Source organism: Alosa alosa, chromosome 23, assembly GCF_017589495.1.
Source record: "Alosa alosa isolate M-15738 ecotype Scorff River chromosome 23, AALO_Geno_1.1, whole genome shotgun sequence".
Lineage (NCBI taxonomy): Eukaryota > Metazoa > Chordata > Actinopteri > Clupeiformes > Clupeidae > Alosa > Alosa alosa.
The window spans coordinates 19,030,384-19,055,383 of record NC_063211.1 but is presented as its reverse complement, the minus strand read 5'-3'; the positions used below and the strand labels follow the sequence as shown (position 1 = coordinate 19,055,383).

At 43.5% G+C, this 25,000-nt stretch overlaps 1 protein-coding gene across 1 annotated transcript in view; it reads right to left on the bottom strand.

Moving 5' to 3' along the window:
* Nucleotides 1-1,029: 1,029 nt before the first annotated feature.
* LOC125288756 (target of Nesh-SH3-like) overlaps nucleotides 1,030-25,000 on the bottom strand; it is a 28,790-nt gene continuing 4,819 nt past the window's right edge. The window contains 22 exon segments of the mRNA XM_048235374.1: nucleotides 1,030-1,244; nucleotides 1,430-1,552; nucleotides 1,810-1,968; nucleotides 2,750-2,779; nucleotides 4,136-4,215; nucleotides 5,359-5,464; nucleotides 5,752-5,773; nucleotides 5,775-5,962; nucleotides 6,147-6,236; nucleotides 6,398-6,511; nucleotides 6,783-6,842; nucleotides 8,397-8,483; nucleotides 10,887-11,072; nucleotides 12,240-12,440; nucleotides 14,543-14,617; nucleotides 14,962-15,039; nucleotides 15,286-15,319; nucleotides 16,684-16,739; nucleotides 17,167-17,348; nucleotides 18,753-18,885; nucleotides 18,967-19,035; nucleotides 22,904-23,083. Coding sequence (XP_048091331.1) covers nucleotides 1,129-1,244; nucleotides 1,430-1,552; nucleotides 1,810-1,968; nucleotides 2,750-2,779; nucleotides 4,136-4,215; nucleotides 5,359-5,464; nucleotides 5,752-5,773; nucleotides 5,775-5,962; nucleotides 6,147-6,236; nucleotides 6,398-6,511; nucleotides 6,783-6,842; nucleotides 8,397-8,483; nucleotides 10,887-11,072; nucleotides 12,240-12,440; nucleotides 14,543-14,617; nucleotides 14,962-15,039; nucleotides 15,286-15,319; nucleotides 16,684-16,739; nucleotides 17,167-17,348; nucleotides 18,753-18,885; nucleotides 18,967-19,035; nucleotides 22,904-23,083 — 2,369 coding nt within the window. The 3' untranslated portion in view covers nucleotides 1,030-1,128.

Below are 25,000 nucleotides of genomic sequence, written 5' to 3'. Positions count from 1 at the left end.
TTTTTTCTCCATATACATATAAATACATTTATGCTGTGCAAATTGCAAGTGTGATGTCCTCCAAACTGCTGCTAGCCCAATATACCTAGCTAACAATGGAGGACATGGTACAAGACTTTCACTCTGTGATGTGTGTGCTTGTGTGTGTGTGTGTGTAACGGATCCATATAAGTATGTATGCATGTGTACTGTATCTGTGTGTGTTTCCATGTGTGTATGCATGTGTGTGATGATGATGTGTGAATCTTTACTGTGATTTGACCGATACATCAGGTCACACAATGGATAAGGGAGTTTGACATGACTGTTTAATCTCACAGATCATAGTGTGTTGTAAACTCAGACACTGTAGGCATCTGCCCACTTTTACAATGTACTGCCACGTACACAAATCTCTCTTTAGAAAAGAAAGGGATGCCAACACCAGTGCATTTAGTCAGGAGGGCACAATATAAAGCCGACCCATCCAGATATACATACTATGTGCTATGCTAACGGTCGGCACTTGTGACGTAGAAGAGACTTAAGGTATCCGGAGCACATCCTCAGGTAATGCGTAAGCTAAATCTTAGCCTGTGAGTCAAACCCGAGATCAGCTCAGCTAAAGCACTGCGTCAAGTGGCGTCTCCCCGGCTCGCATGTCATAGCCAGCGTGAGGAAAATGGCGCCACAGACTTTTTGATAAATAATATTACACACAATATCAAAATAGTTTCAGGGAGCCAGCTTCCCAATACTTTAAGAAATCTTATTTTATGTGTTTGTTTACCTCACTGCATGTGAGGTAACTTCACTCTTTCTGTTTTCTCTTTCTTTCTTGATTGATGTTTGTTTGTTTGTTTTTTTTGTTATGTTTGATAAATAGTGAGATGAGACTAAGTTGCTATTACATACCACAAATGCGCTCAATAAATTTCCCTGCCACTTGTATTCTGTACATGTTTATACATGGTTTAGGGAGGGGGTGGGCGTTGTCAGCACAAAGTGCGCAGCATAGACAGCAACCACCCCTCCCCCATACTTTTGCTATTAATCAATCACAAGCCAACCTTGTGACAAGACAGCCACATGTTCCAGCCAATGGGATTCTCTCCTCCTGACTCCCCATGGAGTTTGATTGGAGAATTTCTACCACTTCCCGGGTATAGGTGTGCCACATTCGTACCATGACACATAAGTGATGTGAGAGTTTCCTCCTATGTGACCGAAGTTGACTGGCTCTTGCCTCATTGCTCTGTAGTAGCCTGGAAACCAAACAAGAAACTTCAGTCAGGTTGGTATTGGATTATCCCTGAATAAATTGTGTTAAGCATATTACTCTCAACAGAGACCAAAGAGAAACCATACATATGACACATAGCAACCATACTTAATATTGTGTATTTGGGCTTTGTCTGAACTTGCTAAGGTTTGCAGTGAAACGCATTACCTGATCTGGCTGGTAGGTGATCTGCAGGGACCTGGGAGCCTGTTCTGCCATCCAGGAAGGAGTCGACAAACTGGCAGTGGTCTTCTCCATGGCCAGTCTGGTCTCCGATGTTGTAGAATTTACCTGAGAATGTACAATACAAAATGTAAAAATGTCGTTTTAACGTTTGTTGGTTGTGAAAAGTGTGAAAGGTTGTGAAGGTGGTTGTGAAGGTGGAAAAGTGATCTTTTTCTAATAAACTTGGTTTGTTTCAAGACCATCTGAAGCTGAATTGTGCAACTTTTCTTCTTTATACTAAGCAAAAACAAATGAACAGATGCCATACATGCAATTAGATATCATTTGCTGATTGCACAAACTAAAAAATGTATCAGACTAACCAGTCAAAGAGTCACTCAGGTAGATCTTGTATCTGAGAGAGTTGCAGATCTGAACCCCCACGAATTTGCGGTACCAGGTTCTCTTCACATATTGTTTTCCATTGCATTCAGAAAACGAGTCAGTCTTGAACGGGAACTGTGTCCAAATGGCATCTTTTCCTGGGGGAAAAATGTTTAACTTGTCATTGCAGCTTTGCAGAAGATTGAGGGAAAACACAGCACATTTGCATGGGAAATGCATGCAGTGAAACAAGCCATTGTGAACTCACTTGTGAATGCTTTATCTTTTAGCAGTTTATATGTGCCATTTGCTATCAATGAAATTACCAGACATGTAAAAGGTTGGCGTGCACTCTGTTAGACACTTTATTTTTGTTGGCCTTCCTTCCATTATATTTGAGGGCCAGAGTTAAGATTTTCAGTTCTTGACTATAACCAGACAGCAGAAATAACAATACGAGATAAACATAACACTGGGCACCCAAAGAAAACATTTATTTGAGTGTATCAAGGTAATTGTCCCTGTGTATGCAGGAGCTGTATGGGGAGGGGGGGGGGGTGGGGTAAAAAGAAAGAAAAAAGCCTGCTTCATTTGCTGTTCCTGAGTAAATGTTTTGTCTGGCTGTGTGTAGGGTGTGGAAGAAGTGAACTCATAGGATAGAAGAAAGAGAGCGAGACAGAGAGAGGGAGAGAGGGAGGTGGGAGGTGGAGATGTGGAGGGACCATTTGTGTATTTTGCAGAGAAAACTCTCTCTGTGGACTTGACTGCACGAGTCGTTCTTTCTCCCCTTCCTTCCTTATTTCCTTCCATCTTTCTATCTGTCTGCCAGTGCTGTTCATTAAATTATCCATTCATTCAGCACAGAGGAATGTGCGAGCTGGGAGCAGAGCCGGAGGGGAGAGAGAAAGGGGAGAAACGCAACGAGAGAGCCGGTCTTACCTGAGACGTTTTCACTCACTCGTGGATCCGCTGCATGGTGGGGGAGAGAGAGAGTGTGAGAGAGAGAGAGACAGAGAGATGATTGTGTTAAAAACAAGTCAGATTTTGCAGTAAACACTGTACTGATACTGATCCTTACAGTAAACAAACTAGTTCGAAGTAGAGGAGAAATAAAAAGAAACGAGAGCCACAAAAGTGTGTGTCTGTGTGGGCAGCGATTATCCTCTCCTCCCGCACCGCACCCCGCCTCCAAAACAAAACATAAACGGCCACAAAAGATCAACAAATCAGATTTTAGCAGAGGAACTCTCTAGAGTGGAGCACATTGACTCGGGGGCTTTTTCCAAGTCCCTCTCAGCCCCATACCCCACAGAGAGCAACTGGCAAGACGTTATAGCCGGCTATCTGCCAAGCTCTGTGAGGGGAGACGGAGGTTGGGGAGGGGTTGATCAGACTCTTGGAGCTCGGTGGTGGAGGTGGGGGTAACTCATCAGAGCGGCCGTCTCCGTCAGACGGGCTAAGCTCACACGTGGAGGGGAGACCACAGCGCGGCGGCCCGCGCACTCCCCCCTGAAGCCAGAGCCACGCCGCCATAAAACATAAAGATGACGTGAGTCTTTATTGGCTATTTATTTATGACATGTTGTTAGTGAGGCCTGGACCTCGGCCAACAGTATGTAAGATGAGGGGCAGTATTGGGGGTTCCTGGCTCTGTGACAGCGAGCCAGGGAGGCTTCGACAGCTCTGAGCCAAGGTTATGAAAATGGGGGGACATGCTGAAATCATTAAGTTAATAATGGCCAGTTAATTACATACATCTCGGAGCAAGGTAAGAGACTGGGGGAAGCACAAGGGCTGGCAGGTCTGTGAGGCTCTAACTCTGGCCTCCTTGTACTGTACCATATGCACTTTGCGTGTTTGCATGTGTCAGGGCTCTCTCAACATTAAAGGCATTGTCACTTAATGGGGATAAGTTTTCGCCTTAAGCCAACACCAATAAAGGATTTACAAGTACTTTGTAAACATCTATTATTTCAGTAATAGGTGCTTAATACTTTCAATATGCAGCACAATGACAACTTATCTTTTTGCATCTGGGTTTTCCTATATTAAAGAATCTGTTACGTCATGATGACAATATAGTGCCTGAAGACTTAAGGAGCACTCGAGCTGCTCTAACCACTTTAGAGATAGGTACCAAATGCACTCAACACCATAAATCAAATGACAGTAATGCAAATTAACATAGAGGTGCATGTTGTTTATCGATATGTATGTTTTAAAAGTCCCCCATTGCTCTTAATTCACATGACCTTTAGCTTTAGTCATTTGCCAGATGCTGTTATCTAACATTAATGGAGTTCATGCGTGCAGGCAGGGCTGTACCTGATTCTGTGTTGAAGGAGACTGGCTCACTGGAGGGGCCCTCTCCCAGCTCATTCTTGGGCTTCACTTTGAACTCGTAGCTGTGAAAGAAGAAGGAATGGGTCAGGGTGGAATTACATCACAGATCCCAGATTTCGCCTCAAAAGCCCTAAATCACTTTCACTTCCCCTCTCTCCGACCGGCCAGCCATATGCTTTTCACAGAGTAGGAACTCGACTTAACGCTGAGGATATTAAACTGGATTGGGTATGAACCTGATGGGAACATGGGATTCTCTCTTTGTCTCTCTCTCTTTCTCCTTTGCCATCGTTGCTGCTTTCAGGAGAAACGAAATCCACCACCCCACCCCAACCCTCCCCCCACCCTCCCATCTCCAGGGTCTTGATAAATGATACATTTATTCTCCAGACTCGGGCCACAGCATGCCAAGCGACCTCCTCTAATCGTTCCTCCAGACGAGATGTTCAGATGCTGGGCCGGTGGCCCACGTGTCTCTCGGCGGTGCTCATAGGAAGCCCTGGTTTATATTCTGTCAGGCGCCGTGTGCCAGATCGCCGTCCCTCGTTAAAAAAAAAAAAAAATCTTGCAAGCGTGGTGGCAAGCTGCCCACCTATCTTAGGCTCCGCGCAGACCGCAGCCTCTCCCTTGGCACCACGTGGCCTGCAGTCCGGCCACCTCTCCCCTGCCCTAGATAAGCCGCAGGTCCCTGTGCACCATGGGCCTGCAGTCCGGCCACCTCTCCCCTGCCCTAGATAAGCCGCAGGTCCCTGTGCACCATGGGCCTGCAGTCCGGCCACCTCTCCCATGCCCTAGATAAGCCGCAGGTCCCTGTGCACCATGTGGCCTGCAGTCCGGCCACCTCTCCCCTGCCCTAGATAAGCCACAGGTCCCTGTGCTCTCTCCCCCATTCCCATAAAAAAACAGGAGCTCATGTGTTAGTGATCAAGGTCAACTGGATGTCACAAAAGCCGGGATACTCTATACCCAATACTCTACTCTCCATGCACCTCACACGCACCTTTCCATGCAACTCAATGACCCCTATTGTGCACCCTCCTGTAAGAAGTTAAAACTGCACCTAAAGTCTTGCTTTTGGCTGTGAAGATCAAAACTGAAGTTTTATGATACATTATCTCTGGTTGATTATCCTTCTGTGATTCTTTGAAAAAGCAATTACATATTACAGTCTAAATGATGGAAAAGTCAAGGCCTAGTAGGCCTACCTGCTCTCTGGCCGAAGGTTCTCCACTGCAGTGTGCGTCTGGTTGGTGGTCAGGATGGAGACCTGCTCCCCATCAGGCCCTTTGGTGGTGGAGATGACTTCATACTCTACAGCATATGCAAAAAGCACCCATTAGTTTCACTAGCCATTTAATACTTACTTACTGATTTATTCATTTGGCCATTATCCAAAGCGACTTACTGTACACACATCAATTATTACAAGGGCCAGTCTCCTTGGAGCAATTCAGGGTAAAGTGCCTTGCTCAAGTGTTAAAACGTGAGCATTCCGACCCCATTGTTCAGTCCTCTGACCTAATTTCCTTTTCCATTCAGCTGTCTCTCTGTCTTTCCCTCTTTGTCTCTATGTTCTCTCTATCTCCAACACTCCTCACCTGTGGTGTCATTGTCCGTTTTTTTCCCAGTCCAGGATGATGAAGGAGGGACAGCCCTCCACAGTGACCACGGTGAGGTTCTGCGGTGCAGACCTTGGTGGGGCCGTGACGTTCGACTCTGTGGCTTCGTCGTCTGGGAAGTATGTGAGGGAGGTGGTGATGGAGCAAGGTTCTTCCGGCTTCTTGTCCGTCTTGTAAACAACATGAGGAGCTGGGGGCAGAGATATTTGTCTGTTAATAAACGGTACGCTCCATGAAGATGACATTTAGGCCTGCACTAAAGTGAGTTTGGGATTGTTGCTTATTTATGACTATGTATGACCATGACCATGACAACGTATGGTCATAAATAAGTCTAGAGAAACTATAGCTTACCAATGTAGCGTATAGCTTACCAATGTAGCGTTTCTTGCCCAGAGCATCAACCTCAGAGGCAGGGAGTGAACTAAAAGCTGAAGAAGTCTCCCAGCTTTCAGAGCGATTGTCTGTGAAAAAATAATATACAGCAATAGCTAAGACTGTGTATGCAAACAATATAACTTCCTGCTACACATAACCCAAAATATATCATGCCACTGATGGATAGAAAGATAGCTAAATCCTCCAGTTATAAGAGACAAAGTAGGGATGGGTTATTCTCTCTCACTGTTTGTGTCTGGGGCCGGCGTTGTCTTGGCCTGTTTGGCTGGCTTGGGTGTTGGAGGTTGGAGCTTGGGCTTGAGGATATCAGCCTTGTCCTGTTTCAGATCAATCACTTTATCTGGGGAAAACAAAATGCACTGGGTAAGAAAGCTTTTTCTTTGCTTTTTCCATAACTAAAGTAAACCTTTTTACGTTCTAAGTTGCTAGCACTAATGGCGCTAGTCATAACTGCAGGGCTACTATAGCCAATGTTTTATGGCTACAGTAATAAACTGACTCAGGTATCAAGTATGCAGGCCAACTGGTTGAGCTTAGCATTAGTCAGCAAGAAAAACTTTTTTGTTTTCTTCTGTTTACGTCATGACAGTATTATAGACCTGGCTACTCACCCATTCCACCTGGCTTTCCCACCAGATTGGTCTTTTTGATGGTGGGACGAAGAGGTGGTCCTATAGACAGTGGAAAAAGAAGGTAATTGAGACGAGAATGGAGCATGCTAAATGACTTAGGCTACATGAGCACTGCATTAGACAATACACTTGGTGCCCCTTCATCTACTGTCACATGAAAAACAGTGGAACACTTAAGTAGACTTACCCCCATTGTAGTCAAAACATTAAACTGTCAAGGGGACTACACAAACATGACGGGAGCTCTCAAAATGAGCAAAACGAGTGAATACAAACACCAATGCTGTAAAAAAAAGGGTACACAGCAAATGTGTGATTTCACACCCTTCTCTCAAATTTGGTTTTAAACCATTATGCAAAGTTACAATTTTGTTAGGTTTCTGCTTCATACCATATTGTACTTCATGCCTAATTATCTTTAAAACATCAAAATAGAAATGCCAAAAAGTAGCAGCATTTAAAAAGAAAACTCTTGTTTCCAACGTGCTCCAAAGTACACTCTAAAGAAACAAAAGCGTCTGTTGCCAATTACCCCTTTCTTGTTGCTTGGCCAAATTCCTGACAATCAAGACATCGCTCCAGCTCCAGAGAGGCTATGACCAAACATAAACCCCAAGTGGATGTCTGCCCAGCTCTGAAATATTCTAGCTTGTAATTTAAAACAATATCAATGTGATGCTTTCAACCCATGCATAAATATCCACATTGACAAAACATGCCGTTTGTATCAAGGCAATGTGTCTGTTCTAGCAGAACATGGTTTCACTCAAAAAGCTCAGGCTTTTCAATATCCAGATGTCTTTTTTCCCTATGGTTCCAAAATACGTAATTTTCACATACTCTTTAATGTAGTCTGGAGATTAAACTACAAGGTCTAGCAAACATATTCAACAAGATTCTTCCTTTCTTGAACTGACAAGTTATAACAACAATAATAACTCAAGCATGTAGGTATGAAAACTGCACTCTGCAATATTCATCCTTCTTACAAGTGTCAGCACAAGTGTTCAATTATCAGTTGCAGGTTTTAAATTTTAAACACATTTTTGTAATTTGTAATGAAATGAGCAGCATCAAAGCTCTCCCCAGTTGCACAAGAGGGGACTAAACATTGGCACCTTGAGATCCAGTTTTCCCTGAAGCACATTGTTCTAAAAACTCAATGGTTGCAAACCAGCCCAAAGCAAAAAAGGCTTAAGCAACGTGGACCTACCCCAGGAAAATAGATTAAAATTACATTAAGTCAAAATCTCAAAGTCTGTCAAAATCTCTCATTCATCAAAGGACAAAGTAATTAAACAGAACGTTGCTCCTTACATCTTGCAGTTAAAAAAAAGCTTTGCGAAGCTGGATAGGAACATGCCAAACTCTGGTTCTTAAAATAAGCCCAGAGACCAAAAGACGCCATACTTCCTTTCATGAAAGTATTTTCCAAAGACCCAGTCAAAGCCCTTCGGCAGAGCTGACCAATGTTTTGGATTTTCCAAGAGCGTGTAGGGTCTCATGCTGTCTTTGACCGATTGATGGGGGTGCGAGGCAGCGGGCAGCCAGAGCTGGGAGTGCAAAATAAACGACTAGGACTTGCATCTTTACCATGGTGCTGCTTCACAATGGAAGGCCCTGACTGCTCAGTACCACCGTGGACATGGGGTTTACTGTCCTGCCACAGAGGGTTGTTGTCTGCAGGGAAAGCACCACAATTAAAATGCATTACACTGAATGGAGAGCGGGGGCATTTAATTTGTTTTGGAATAGTTTTTTTTTTTTTTTGTCATTTTTTGGGTGCTATTCAAGCATCCTATTACTGCATCTGTTCTCTATTTTGGGGGCATTTCTTGGAAAGTTTTCTTCCAAAGTATTCCACTGTTTTGCATAGTACTAAACCTTGTCAAAAACAACCATTCATATGCAGTTAAACATACAGCACTACCAAAGTTGAATAAATATTTACCATATGTACATTACATGATACTGTGAATATTGAATAAACACAAAATGTACCAACACAAGACATTTCATATTTTCCATTTCAAAAAGTGTGTATTTAAAAAAAAAACATCCAGTATTATCTTCAGGTTAAGAATACAGCACAGTCCACATTATTTGATGGTCCTGTGTAAGTTTCCTAATGTGTTGTTTTGGTCATGAATTTAAATTACTGCTAGCTCTCTACCCAGCACAGGGAACATAACGTTTTTAGGACAATGCACATAAGGTTTTAGTACAATGAACTTTCATTTTAATCATAAGTCTAGTACAACATACTGATTAATAGTTTCCTCTATTTGCCCTAGGTATTCTCTGCTCCCTCATATATACAGTAGGTATGGTAAGTATTTTAACCTGGAGTACACTGGATGCTCTCTTTATATACACTCTGGAGTCAGACACACAATGGATACAGAATGGAGGACAACAGCAGAACCCTCACACCATGATGGAGCTCATGCCCAGTGCACAAAAAACACAAGACCCATGCAAACACTCATGCAGATGGTGATCCTCAACCAGAAGCTATAAAACACAGACAGAGGACCCAAGGGATCCTCGACAAGAAGCAACATTGCTGGTGGCTCAACATTTTCCAATGACTGGATTACCTCGAGATGGTTTTCTTAGCCACAAGTTACTTGTTTTGTCAGAAAGATGTGCTGTCTGACAATTTGGTTCTTTTTTGTTACTTCAGAAGTCAATTTAGAGTAACATTATTATGTGTTGTATAGAAATGACACGGACCAAAGATCCCAAAAGCTAACTTTGAGTTTCTGGTCCAGTAAATAGACCTTGAAACTGTATCTGAAGTTGATCAGTCTGAACAACTGAACTGCACCAATCTGTCTTTCATATTCTGTGGTACGTTTTATCTGATGCCAATCTCTGAATTGATGTAAACTAAATCTTTTATGGTGAATGTGTTCTCTAAAAAGAACCCAGCTGTTAGCCTATAACGTGAAGCCCGCAATAGCACTGATTCTGCAGAAGCTCGCAGTACAAAAACCCAAGACACATGAGAACATGGACACATGGAGGCGTAGGTGGGTGAGGAGGGGGGGACTGATGGGATGAACAAACACAACGACAGGTACAGTACTGATGGCATGGTGTTGGGATGAGATGGATTGGGACAGGTTGGGTTTGAGTTGGGCACAGGACACCAACATGGAGCTGGATCACAGCGGCAGCTGAGGGTGGGTTAATGGGTGAAACACAAAACATTGAGGGAAGGGCATGGATGGGTTGGGGGGGGAGAAGTGACCGATTCTCTTTACCCATTCTCAAGCGGGACCACATGACAGGTTTGGGCAGGGACAGGCCCTTATGGTGTTCACCATTGGCTGTTGGGGGAAAAAGAGGGTACGTTATGGAGAAAAGTCGCACGCCAAGTCAAGCCACCGTCAACACTGTTTATGCTGTAGTCAGGAGGAGGAGGAGGAGGAGGGAAGTGAGTGTGTAGCGAGGCAGTCTGGCACGCATACACACACACCAACACACACACACACACGCACGCACTACCAAGGCGCAAATCTGGCGGGCATTCATGTTTGGCCTGCCTTTCAGTGGTGTCTGAGGTGGTGTTGGCATAGGTGTGTGTGGGTTGGAGAGGGATGGGAGTTGAGGGGTTTGTGTGTGTGTGTGTGTGTGCGTGCGTGTGCGTGTGTGGGGGGGGCATTTGGGCAACGTCAAACACTCCTGACGGTCAAACAGACGTGCCTGTCAGAATGAATCATGGGCGCTGTTCTGACTGTAAACCTGTCAGGAGATGAGGAAGCATGACGCCTTGTCTGCACACACACACACACCACATGTCTGGAGAGGGAGGGAGGCTAGGTTCTTAGGCGAGGCAGTGCATTGCCAAGCTCTGGCCAGGAGATGACTGCATTTGGAGGTTTTTTAGGGTTTTAGGGTGGCGTGCGGTGGGGTGGTGGAATGGAGTGGAGTGAAGTTTAAAAAGGAAAAGAACATAACGCTCCGTAAAGAAGGTTACGTAAGGGGGCCGAGGTGCCTGTGGAGAGGTTCTGCAGGTTAACACTGGGGGTAAGAAGGGAAAAAAAGGGTGCATGGGGGTTAAAAGAGGTCCATTACCCCCTATTCTCCTGTAGATCTTGGAGGAGTCATTGGCCCTGGGAAAGTAAGGGTTTCTCATGCCGTTAGTGAAGGGAGAGAACGGCTTTCTGCCTTGAGACGTCAGATTTCTGGCAGACACCACAACCACCGAGTCAGACGGTTTAGCTGGATGAGAGGAGGCCAGTTGTCTCACGTTGTTTTTACCTAGAGTGAAGAACAAGAAACAGTGCCATCTCTGGTTACAGTGTTATGACTGTGGTTAAAAGTGGGTGGTATGGTAAGGCTTCCGAGGCTATGTGAGCAGGAGAGGATGATGAGTGGAACTGATTAAAAATGTACAAAGATAATGTTGTTTTTTAAATGAGCTAGAATAGCTGGCACATCAAGTATTGCATTGGAATAGTATATAACTCTCAGAGTTGCATTGAGGATTATTTTTCTTGTACCCCTAAAACAGCAATCTATAACTGCAGTGAAAGGTGATGTAGCAGCCATTCCACTTTTTCTTGTTGTCACTACTCCTCCAGAGCATTTTACAAACAATTTAGCAATTTACTTTGATTATAGTTTAACAGCTTAATGAAACATGTAAAACAGTACAATATGCTTCACTGACAGCAATGCAATGTTAGCATATGCATAGCAATGTTGGGTGCACAGTGTAGCCTTTCTCTGGATGACAAACAGCAGTGGTGTCTTTCTGTGTGTGTGTGTGTGTTTGTGTGTTGTTTTGGGTGTTAATGTAAGTGCAGCAGGCATTCCTGTGAATAAATGAATTGATATGTGCTCCATGAAAACAGGAAAGCAGTGGAAGTCAGATGACTGAAGAGACACAGCAACATACAGCAGTCAGACAGTGAAGGCACGCGAGTCGCAAGCGAATGGACAGGGGGGCGGATTAATGCGCTGAGGTCATCATTAGTCCAGGTATTATCATTGGCTCACTCCCAGACATAGCCAGGGATCAGAGCAGATTGTCCTTCCTGTGAAGAATTAGGGAGCTCTGTGGGAAAGATAGGCTTTTATCTGTTTGTGGAGGGTTAAGTTACTCCTTTCAGAGAAAAATCTTTCTCAGCGCATCTGTTTTCCTGCTTTGTCCTTTTGCATGAAGAACCAGCAGTCAGTTTGTTTGTGTGTGCTTACTCTATTCTTTGCATTCGTCAAAATGTTTAGACTCTTTGGAAATCACTGTCTTGTCTTCTTGTCTGTCTCTAAAATATCTGAAATAAGTTTGCACTTCATAAAAACCTGCAGGAAACCTTGACTCAAGATGAAAACAGCTAGAAAAGAGAAAACTTTAGGCTGCTGGAAGGAAAGGGGGAAAAAAAAACATGAAAATTATCCAGATCGAAATGAAAACAGGGAATTTACCCGAGGGATTATGCAGCTTCTGTGTGGTACTAGGTGCCCTGGTCTGTGTCTGTCCTCGATGTGTATCACCGTGTGATGGGGCATTAGGGGCAGTAGAGGAGGAGGAGGAAGAGGAGTGGGATTTGGTGGGCACAGGTTGGGCAAGGGCAGGTGATACGTCCACTGACTGGGAAGAGGCATTTCTAACATGGTTGTCTGTGTCTGTCAGGGAGAGAGGGAGAGAAGAGAGAGACGAGCTCTGACTATGGAGACCACTAACTGGTAGCAGCTTGGACTTCAAAAGGGCTGGACATATGGATTACTTTTACACTGCCATCTTTTTTTAAATCGTGGTTTGGGTCGGACTGAAATTTAACTGAATGGCAGGCATACAAATTGTCTTCATAAGCTCCAGGCAACATGGAAAGATGAGGCTCTTTCTGTGCCTGTTATTGATGGTTGCTTAAAGCTCTTTCTTTCCTTATTTTGGTTTAGTGAACTTCAGTTCATCCTCTGTTTATACAATCCCCACTAACAAAGTGAGCTTTTATTGACTTGATGTGGTCTCATAATCATGAAGCCCGTGGAAAACACAAAGAGAAAAGTAGTAAATACTCAGAGTCAGAAGGGGGAAAGTAGAAATGAGAATCTGGAGGAAAGTAGAATCTGGAGTCTTTAAGAGTTCTTCTGCCGATCTAAACAAAATAACCCTTAAAGTTACCCTCTGGTGGAGGGTTATGTAGCTTTCAACATGATTGGGATTTTCAGATTCAGCTTTAAACTTTGAAGAAACCAAAGAGGAGAACCAATAATGTTCTGAGTTCAATGTAGAACCTTTTGATTTTTATTAGCCACTGTAAAAAGTATGTTATGTGGCTTTGTAAGAGTGTGATTTGAAAGACAGAGAAAGACAGAGAGGAGGGAAGACTCCAGACTTCTGTCTTTCATTGCTAGAGAATCAAAATGGTGACTGAGAATTATAAGGTCTAACTTGAGGGTTACTGAGACCGATGACACCAGATGCAATCCGATCAAGTTTCATCTTATCCAGGACAAGCCGCTAGCTAACATTCTAGTCATAGCTTGCATTCATTCATGTGTTCTCACTATCAAATACAAGTTAAGGACGGTTAACTACCTAGCTAGCGGTGGGAAACTCATTCAGATAGCATCTGGCGTTAAGGTGACAGTAGCCCAGTCAGATTAGAACCTTCCAACTTCCTCATGCAGTGACCACATGCAGACTTGTGCTCTTCAGCATAGCCAATGACCAATCAAGGTGCAGCAACTCTGAAAACAAAACTCCCTCAGGAGGGTCAGAAAACTCCTGAGTTCAGACAGTCAAGATGCTGACAGACAGAAAGAGAGAGGGAGAGAGAGAGAGGGGTAGAGGGATGATTGTGGATCAAAAGTTGTAGCTGACACAAACATGCCAGCTACAACAATCTTGTCTTTTCAATCTTATAACTAAGTTTAAATTTGGACCAATGTTGAATTACTTTTATTTATTCATAGCATGGGTGTAAACTAAAGGTGTTTGAAAACGAATATCTTTGATCCTGAGAGGAAAGATAAAGGAGTGAAGTGTTGCTCTAGAAAGGATGGGACACACAGAATTACTTTGAGTATACAAATAGACATGATAAATGGTGGACTGGACACAGAAAAGATGCTGATATCAATGGGAGGTGATGGAATGAGGGAGACATGGAGAGTGGCAATGAATGAAAGTATGGAACACAAAAAAGATAGATGGATACAGAAAGAGAGAGAGGGATGAAAGAAGAGTGAAGACTGTACCATTGAGAGAGGTAGAGTACATATGAGAGAGAGAGAGACAGAAAGAGAGAGAGAATGAACTGTGCAATATGACTGATGTGAAGGCCAGTGCATGAACAAGCAATTGCTGTGCCCCATGATGGCCCCGACCCCTCAATGCGGATGAATTGATGATACGCTCGTTCAAGAAACCATGCGTGACCACACGAGGAGGCCATGGCGGCTGAGTTACCCCAGCGCATGACCCCTCCTGGGCGACTTACTCCTCTTATCTCTTTGGCAATCTCCAGCCATCTTCTCCATGGGGACTAGAGACTTTCGTGGACTTGCTTTACTTTTGATGGGGCATGCTAGCATGCAATCAATCAGACCAGCTGATTTTTTTTTCCCTCAGACACCTCCCCTTCCCTCCCTCCCACCCTCCCCAACCAACCAGTACCCCTTTCGCAGCCAGATGGAAAGCCAAGCTGTGACTGACTGCTTGTGAAGCTGAATGGATTTAAAAAATAAAAAATAAGGAACAAAAAAAGTTCTCGTGTGGTTACCCAATGGGAACTGTGGCCATTGCGGCTCATTGGAGTTCAGGCCAGGCACAGTTTCCTGGTGGTTCTGAGGTGGAGCTGCGGGGGAATAACGTAATCGTTTCATAACCGGGCGCAAATGTCACAAGAGAGAAATAAAACACAGACATAGAGGGAGAGAGAGAGAGAGAGGGAGAAAGAGGACATCCCGATTTCATCTGAGGAGGTTTTTCTTAAAATAAAGAGTTGTGTGTGCATGATAGAAGAAACAGTCTCTCTGCTGCTCTGTGTGTTTCTAAACAGAGTCAGATGTTGGAAAGGAGCAACTGCAATAAAACAGAAAGATGTAAAGAGGGCAGAGAAATGAAAGAGTGGGAGAGAGAGAGAGATAGAGAGAGAGAGAGAGAGAGAGAGAGAGAGAGAGAGAGAGAAAGGAAAATTACCAAAAGATGTCCTGGGAGCTCCAGGAAAGCCTGGTTTGTGGAGAAGAGGTAATCTGGACTGGGTTCTGTTGTGAAGAGCTGCCATAGGGAGGAAGACAATATTGTATTCTCACTTCAGATCATTCTGTATTGTGTGTGTGTGTGTGAGTTTGTGTGACTGTGCGTGCGTGTGTGTGTGTGTGTGCAAGATGCGTGCAACATTCTGAAACATGAAGAAACAGGTGATAGCCAAAGTGCATTTTAAAGTGCATTTTCACAATGATAATGTGTACTGAGTTACAATGGACATGAGATTGGTCAGTGACAGATTCTCAGAGGACTTACCAGGACGTGGAGGGAAGATAGCTATCATGGGCTTCTATACAAGCAGGACAAGACAAAACAGAACATTCTTTTAGTCAAACAGATTGTATTTTTTTTTTTTTTTTGGGGGTATAAGAGGATCACATTTCTGATCTCAAATCTGTTCCCACCACTCCCCGAGCATTTTTACAGTTTTAGTTGGCAGTATGTATAACAATGATATAACACCATCTGTGGTGTTAAAAGCAGGCGGTTTTGATGTTATGCAACGCACAGTGAGCCTTGTCAGGTTCTCAGTTTCAGCCATGTCTAATGTTCTCATGCACTCTGGCCCAAACGCTCACTTCCGCACACCAGATGCATGCATAGCCCCCCACACACACACACACACCCAACTGAACTGTCCATGCCTGTGAGTGTAGATGCAGGCATGTGCATACCAATGGAAATGAGAGATATACAATCCACACTAACTAACTACCCGAGGGTAATGAAGGTGGACTAAACTCGATTAAATAAAATCTCTATCTCTATTTATTTAGGTGAAATATAGATGAGTCCAGTTTCAGGAAGAATGTGTGTGTTGCCTCATTACCCTTGGGTAGTTAGTGGAATCTACACAATTTTGGTTTAGCACCACACATAAAGACTGGGAAGCGCATCCTTATTTAAGGAGTCCTTGTTTGAGGAGTCTATATGTCTATGCTTATGGTTATGTGGCCAGAGGTGAGCTTTCGGTGCCAGTGTCTGGATAAAATACTGTTGTAACATGGCTGTACATGTACATATGTGAGTGGGTGTCTGTGTCTGCTATGAATGCAATATGTTTAGGTCTGATATGTTGGAGTACTTGTTTGCACTGGTACAGCAGGGGTGTGAGATAACCTTTTATGACCTTGTATGACCCTCTATGACCTCTGTGACAGAGGGCCAACACTGGGGAACAGATGTGCTACCGACGCTCAGTATGCTTGAGTCTTCACTCTTCCAATTCTCTCTTTCTTTCCTTCCCTTTTCCCTCACGCAATATGCCTCTCTATCTCTCCCTGTCTATCTCTATCGACCCATTCCATTTCTGTGTCCCTGTCAGTGTTGTCTACACTTCTATTTAGTTTGATTATACCATGCGACCACAACTCATTCCAGTGACAGTCCATCTAGCCTTCCTTTCACCTCTTCGTTCCCCAAATAATGGGGTTCTTTGATCGTGTCACCATTATTTTCACAGGTCACTTAACGACTTTCCTCACTAAGTACTGACTACTGTTGAGTTATGTGATTCTCCTTGATGATAATTATAATAATCATGCACAGGGTAATAAAACACTGGATGCTTGGCATGCTTTTGGCCATCTTTAAGGTCGAGAGGTCAAAGCTCTAATATGACATCTTTATGGTCAGGTGAAACTCCATACATACCACGGGCTTTGCGATAACGGTCCTGCTTGGCTTGATGGGCTTCTGCATGCTTTTGTCTGGGAGAAAAGAAAAATGTAGAAACATAACAAAAATGTGTTAATGCTATCTCTGACATGTTCCGTAAATGTTTAAAAAAGGAAGAAAGAGGTACAAATAATGTGTTGCACTACACGTTTCCACCATGGGTGACCTGATTTCTTTGTAATGTACTGTAATAGGTTTTAGGCTAGCTGAAATATGATGTTTTCATGCCAGTTAACTTCAATCAGCGAGACATGAGAAAAGCTATTTGGTATGTTTTTATGAGCCAGCCTCAAATGTTATTGTTGGGAGTGACCTTGCTTTAAACCACTCCAGGCATAATAACACAAGGTTCCGAGTATTCCTAGCCTCATGGTGTTAAAGGTCAGAGTTCATAGTGGTTTCATGTGAGTTTGAAAATGTTGGAAATCAAGTGAGCTTATGTTTTTGTTGGAAACCAACCTCCCATGTTGGTGTTGTGAATGACAGGCTTGCTCCACATGCCACTGCGGTCTTCCTTGTTGGAGCGGACCCCAAACTCATAAGGGGTGTTAGGCTTCAGGTTGTCAATCACAGTGTCGCTGGTGGGGCAGGTCTGGTAGTTCCATTTGCGGTTCCTCTCTCTGTAGCGGATTGTGTAGTACCTGATTTGATTGTATCAGATAAAAATAAAAAACAAACATCAAGGTTAGGTGATATTTGAGCTATAATTTATGTACTTTCTGGTTTGAAACCTGCAAGTTTATGATATGATATGGGAAAGGTCAGTCCTTATAAGACGCTGTTAATTTTGGCAAAAAGAGCACTGAAGCTGACATTGTGTTAACAGATTGAGTTTCATACTCTGGTGTAGGTTCTCTCTCTCTCTCCTTCTCTCTCTCTCTGTCACTCTCTCACTTTCTTTTTTATTTTGTTCAGTAATGCACAAAGCAGTAGCCAGGCCATAAACAGACGGAACTGACATTAGGCATTTAATAAGAGCACAAATGGTTTGGGACACTTTTTAGGTTTCAGATTGGGTCATAATTTCCAATGACTTTTCCAAGATTCTCCCCTTTTGAAGGAAAAAGTGAAACAAATCACATGTATATATATGTGTGTGTGTGTGTGTGTGTGTGTGTGAGAGAGAGAGAGAGAGAGAGAGAGAGAGAGAGAGAGAAAGAGAGAGAGAGAGTTAGGCAGGGTGAGGGGAGAAGGGCAGAACAAATGGGAGATGTGGAAAATTGTGTCAGTGTGTCCCAATGTGTCCCATGTATCATCAGGCCTTCTCGCTTTCATTTCTCTCTCTCTCTCTCTCTCTCTCTCTCTCTCTCTCTCTCTCTCTCTCTCTCTCTCTCTCTCTCTCTCTCACTCTCTCTCTCTCACACACACACACACACACACACACACCTGCAATGGAAGCAAATCCCATCTCCCCACTTAAGTACTTTTTTCCACATGTGTGAAAGAGCACACTTGCAAAAAACTGCTGAATAGCTTTCTGTTGCACTGCTATGCAACATAAATCTGAGTTTATGCTCAAAAACAACATAAACAGCACTGCAGAGCTATTTCTCACTATGAAATACAGCAAAGGGACAGGTCACGGAACAAGGATGGCGCCCTTTCCCCCCGATTTTGCACGGGTGGAATGATCCCTAAACATGATGTTAATGTACCCATCATTCATTGTTAGGGATTTTGGGCAAGCTTATGAAAAGCGTCTGGGATAAAAGCAAAAAAAAAAAAAAACAGCGCCAAGTACTTCCAGGTGTTGGGCTGCTGTTGCTATTGCTGTTGGTGCAGAGGTGGGAAAGGTTGACTTGTCCTATCAAGTATCAGTTCTATCTGTGCACTTAACACAAGTGATTTCACTAATTATGTGATCATGACCTGGCTGAAAAGCTGTGCTTATTAGAATCAGCTAGTTTAGAGAATGGAGGTTTTCCACCTCTTTGTTGGTGTGTGTGTGTGTGTGTGTGTCTGTGTGTGTGTGTGTGTGTGTGTGTGTGTGTGTGTGTGTGTGTAGGTGTGTGTGTATGTGTGTGTGTGTGTGTGTGGTCACTCACCCATCCTCCAGGCAGTCGTTCATAATGTTGCCCTCATAGGGTGTCTTCACAAAGGTGCCCCAGGACAAAAGGACCGACGTGGGTGTCACAGAGCCGATCACCAGGTGGAGGGGCTTGTCCAGGTTCACTTTACCTGTGGAGGATAGGGAGTCAGACAGTTCACATGCTGGGCAGGTTAAGGTGGAGGGATGCTTGCATATGGGAATATGCTTACCTGTGCATTGTTTCTTGACATCGTTGGTTGGAATTGGCTGCACCGCAACCAAGTACTTGGGTTCAGCATCTGGAGAGGAGCATAGAAAAGGGCGATTGTGGAGTAAGCCTGTGCGTCATGGAAAATAAATTAATAGAATGGAAAAAGAAAATGTAAAAGGAGTGTTGTAGGAAGGATAACTAACGATGAATAAAATTAGCAATAACAATAACAAAAGCCATAAAAAGTTGGCCTGTTGGTAAGCATTAGAAAATATAGAGTGGACTTGTTTATGAAACTGGCATTACAAGCAAAGATTATATTTACAATAGGCATGGAAATATCATTTCCAAATATCACAGGATCAAGTGTGTAATGACAAAGAAGACAAAATCAAATGGCATACTAAACTAAAAAAGTACATGAAATGGAGGTTAGACATTTCTTTGCCTTGGTCTGGCTTGACTTGGCTTGATCTGGATAGCTACCCTTGGTGACTTTTTAAAAATATTTCCGAAGCATATGCTATGCATCCACCTCCCTATAATGAGCTATTATGAGGTAGTTTTGAGCTCCGACATATGTTTGACAAGCGAGGTGCAAATATAACTGGCCAGGTCAGAATGACGTAATGAAGTACCCAGCGCATTCGAACATGACTGCCACTAGAACATTCTGTAAGGATCCTAATTACCAGGCTGATGATAATCTTTTCAGTCATATATTGACTCTTGATCAACTCCTAAGTGTGGGCCTATTGTGGGCCTACTGTCACATGTCCACAGGAGCAGTTAACTATAGGGACAGGAAATGTAATCAAATGTATACCTTGTCATGTCTTGATTGATTCACTCTCACTACAACAATGGTCTCAAGTCTCATCAAAGTACTCTCAAATCAGATGACCTCCAACCATGTGATCCCAAATCAGCTGACCTCCAATCATGTGATCCATATCAATGTAACCAACCACAAACTAGGTAGCCTACCGTATTTAAGTGAGGAGCCATTCTATAGTCAGAATCTCCCACACCACTAAGGTGTGTAGTCATCATCCTCTGAGCTGGTATGTTCATTCTCTGATTGCTTCATATGGTTTCCTAAATGTTCCTTTAACCTGTTTTCGTGACTTTCACATTATTCATTTAGATGTACCTTCTATAATGTATTGGATGAATAGCTTGTGTCTGACAAATAAATTGTTATGCTTTGACCCGCATAGTTTTCTAGAGTTTCTTTAGATATCCCTCAAGTTGAAGATGGGCCAGGAGGAACGGCTAGGATTAGTCTCCAGGGCCGTGGGGGCTAAATCAGTGAAAGTGTAGGCATGCTACCAGGAGAACTGGCCATCGACATTGTACTGTGTATGGTCACTGATTTTATTAGTAGTCTGGAATTAGACAGCTAACCTTAGCACACCCTGAACCCTCTGTAGCTTCGGGTAAGGTGTTCTGTCCAGATGAGCATAGTGGTCCAGGCCAGCACTATAGCCTCTGACCGACTTTCACACTAGGATCATTACTCAAGTGAAGGCGCCCCCGAATTAATCGGCCGAGGAGGGCCTCGCACACTATTCTGGGGAAGGCATTAAATAGCTAGAAATTCTTGTAACAGCATTGTGGGTAGGCCCACATCGGCCTACTATGGATAGTAATATTACGTTGACCCAAACTTCTCCATATCTAGCGGGTCAGAATCATTAGGTTAACAGGGGTTCTATAATCAATTGTTATTTCCAACAGCGCGCGGACAGCTTCACGATTTCCTTCGACCACTCCCAGTTCCCTCATTGGTCCTGACGAGTGACGTCTTACAATTCCATGTGCCTGAACACGTCCACTGATGCCTATTTGCAAGTCTGTGGTCAGGTGACAATTCATCTATCTCTAACACTTAAAGCTGTTGGATTCTCTGGTTGTTGCGTTGTGTTTTAGTTCTAATGTCTGTATTGAAGATAGTCAATAAAGCTTGACGGCGGGATCAGGATCGGCGATTAGATGATGATTTATTGTAGATGGTAGAACAATGAATAACAGAACACAGGCTAAGTCTCAAACGGTAAAACTGTGCAGAGTCTAACAGTTGTGATTGTTATTAGAAGCGGCTGCTGAGCCTTCCGACAGAAGATGCTCCTTGGGTTGCTTCCTCGATCCGTCTCCGTGTCAAAACCTAAGACAAAGCCTGTTATACTAAAACATACAAACATCAATCATGCCAACGTGGCAGGTGCCAACCAGTGTACACAACCCGGCCCTGGCCAGATGGAGATACTAGCCCGAATAGGCAGACATGCTGTCTCCCTCGGCCCATGTTATCACTGATGTTCCTCGGATGTTCCTAAACATCGGCCTGTATGACCTTCCTGCTGGTACACAGGCCTAAGGCACAGTTATGTACAATAATATGGACTTCTCCCTGTTGTATACTATACGAAGACATTCTGGACTTTTAATGGCCCCTCTGATCAGCCTCGGTCTTGACCAGAGTTCAACAATCAACTGAACTCCAAGCTGTGTTTGGACAGAAAACATGGCGTTCCAGTTTGGGGGCAGCCATGCGCTCACCTGTGTTTGAAAAGAGCCCTCCTCCTGGCACAAAAGAGCGGCCACTTTCTTTATTTAGGGGCTTCTGCCATCATGTGTTGATACTGAGAGAAGGGGGCACTGGGCCATGGAGGCTTAGTCATCTATCTACACAGGGAGACCACCTGATACTAATTTGTCCAAATGCACACATTCTGGACTTTATTTGTTGTTGCTAGCTGTACTTTCTTCTTTTCTTTGCTCTTTTCGTTCTTTCTGCCCTCTCTTTTTCCCACCCTCTCTCTCTCTCTCTCTCTCTCTCTCGCTTTGTTTTGGACAGGCCACCACTTGAGTGATTTATAGTGTGGCATTTAGTTCTATTGCCTCTTTGGTCCGGGAGATTATGGAAAGGAATCTCGCTGACTTCAAAGTAGCAGGTTTGTAAGCCCCTCCGGAAGACCTTTGCCCATTGCTGGTCCATACAAGTTCCGCTTATGCCCTCTGTTTCCATGGAACACAGTCAACATCAAAACAAGGCTGCCATGGGCTTTGTTAGAGCACTTGGCTGTTGAGAAGGTAGATTCTGTTGTGTATGGGTTTTTTTAATCATTCTATTATTAGCTAGTAGAACACAGTACATAGCATGTTAAAAATGTGGGTACTGGATTAACTTTGAGGTTCAGCTTGTGTCAAGATTAGAATAAAAAATCAAAAGAGTTTGCTGCCACAAGCATGGCCATTACTCATAGACTAACATTAGCTTTAGGCTATTTCTCTGGTGACCCTGCCCTGACCTCCCTTGAAGGAGCATGGAGGCTGACCTCTAAAGGGGGACCAGGCCCATGGTGATGGATGGGGGAGAGGAAATGTTTTTATGGAGGTAAATAAACTTGGTGGAGTGATTAGAGTAATGTGTTGCCTTTTCACCCTAGTGTGGGTCATCCGTCCATTGAGGGGTTTTTCATTTCCTGTGTGTGTGTGTGTGTGTGTGTGTGTGTGTGTGTGTGTGTGTGTGTGCGTGCGTGCATGTGTGTGTGTGTGTGTGTGTGTGTGTGTGTGTGTGTTATATGTGTGTGCACATAAGCGGAGGCTGTGTGTTAATACTATGAGTTATATATATAAATCAAAAATGAATGACCAACGCTCACGACAATGTCACTTTTCAAATAAAGCATACATTAGTACATCTCTTGACATGAATCACTTTCACACCACATAATGTAACACCTCACTACTGTAAAATCTTAAAGAATGTATCAAAAATACTCAGTAATGGACATTATGTGTAAAACGTAGTTAGATTAGTTAGATTATTGGAGTAGTTTAGGAGGATATCACACCTATTTCTGTCTCAGTAATGGACATTATGTGTAAAATAACGTAGTTAGATTAGTTAGATAGTTAGATTAATAGAGTAGTTTAGGAGGATATCTCACCAATCTCTGTCTCGTAGGGCTCTCCATTCTCCGGTAGCTGGATGAATTGCTTGGAGAACATGCTGCTGCCATATCCCAGGATGTAGCCTTCCAGCTTGACATCGGGGTTGGGTCGCAGGAACTTCATCACAATGGTGTCGCCGGTGGCATTGATGCGGACCTTCATGTTCTGTCTTCGCACTGTGAGAGTAAAAATTAATAAATAAATAAATAAAATATTCTAAACTTTTCAATAACACTCAATAAAGTCAACCCCTAATGCTCTGTGTGTGCATATTCTACAGGCATTGGCTTTTGGGCCCATTTACAGGGCGAAAACCAGCTGCATTTTCACAGAAGTTTGATTGATGGTGTTGGATTCGTGGCTGAAGGCTGGTGAGGTGGTGGTCACGGCTTGGTGCACTTGGGAATTGGACGCTGTAAAATCTTTAGTGAAAGTGCATAAATAGCCCGGCGGCGAGGAACACACGTTTGCTCTGTTCGCACTCTTGCATGACCGGCGTAGTAGGCAGGCACAGCTGTGCATCAGTCACATCACACACACTTTTCTAAATGTCATACATCTTTTCACACAGACGCTTCCTTTCTCAGGCCAAACATTATGATCAATCAAATTTCATATGCTTTTTTGTGTGTGCTTAGCCTTATGCTTATAATAAGTTACAGCATAGCCTTGTAATAAGTTACAGTTACATTCACTGACACATATGATATAGGAGCTTTCTCTTCACTTTTTCAGTTATGTCATTCACACATAGCTACAAAATGGCAGCCATCCTAGTTCTTATAACCCCTGTACTGTATACTGGAGCTTCCCCCTCACCATCAATTTCTCATTTGTCAAGACTTTGACTGATTTAAATGAGTTTTAGAAGCCATTAAATTTCACCCTGCACTTGATCAGGCGTCTCTGCCCAATTTGAGCGTAAATAAACAGTGTCATAGAGGAGGCTTTACGCTGACAAATAATTACAAGCTTGGCAACATCTGTGTCATCAGTCACATCAGTCAAAGCCAAGGAGAAGCCACTTCGCTGATCCCAAAACCACAAAACGCTAATTAGAGTTTAATGTGACTTAACTTTCAAAAGGCCAATGTGTTGGAGACTATCACCAGTCATGGAAAATTTACACCCTCATTAACCAAAGCCTCCTCAAGGCTTTTAATCAAGAAACGTGTTAAACAAATACCTTCTCATAATAGACGAAAAAGACCGGAGACCGCCAGAGACCATTGGCTTGGCAAAAACATATAAAAGCTACTGAGTGACTTGTCAGCATCGGGGTGTTATACAACCTAACACCGGCTACTTACTCACCGGCTCCGCTGATAGCGTCTTCAATTTTTCATGCCTACAGTTTTGCCTCATGTCACCCCTAATTATGAAGCATGGTAAGTGATATTATTATTTTACATATTTCTCGCCTTCATAAATGAAACACCTGTGCTTTTTCACAAAGGCTCCTTACATTTGTCATGCCTACAGTTATGGCTATATGGTCTTTTGGGCCCCCACCATCAACTTCAAGGTAACGCTGCATGCCTGGAAGGCTTGGGTAAGGGTTAGGGTTAGGATTGAAGTGGACGGTGGGGGCCCATAAGACAGTTTTGTCTCATGTCAGCCCTAATTATGAAGCATGGTAAGTGATGTTATTCTTTTACATATTTCTCATCTTCCTAAATGAAACACCTGTGCTTTTTCATAAAGGCCATGCGTCACTGAAAAATGCCTTTGCCTTAAAGTGAAACTTCCTTTCTTACCTGGCTGTCGGAGCTTGTTACTGAGGCCCCCTGTTAAATAATTTATGGTGAAGGATGTTTTCCGTTACTGGGGACTTTATAGCCTCAGATCCAACAAGAGTTGTAAAAGTCCCCGGGGACTAACAAGGCTTTTACTCTGAGGCTTCAGGTGGACTGGACCACAGTTTGACCTCTGTGGTTTAGAGAAAGAAAAAAAAACCAGGAAGCTAGCAACTGGTGGTTGTCCTCCAGAATGAACAGTACATCGCCATTGGGTTTAAAGTTTATTGGTTTCTGCTAAATGCCATGACATTGGCATTGGCGTGGGCATTGAAGCTGGCATAGGCTTTGCCATTA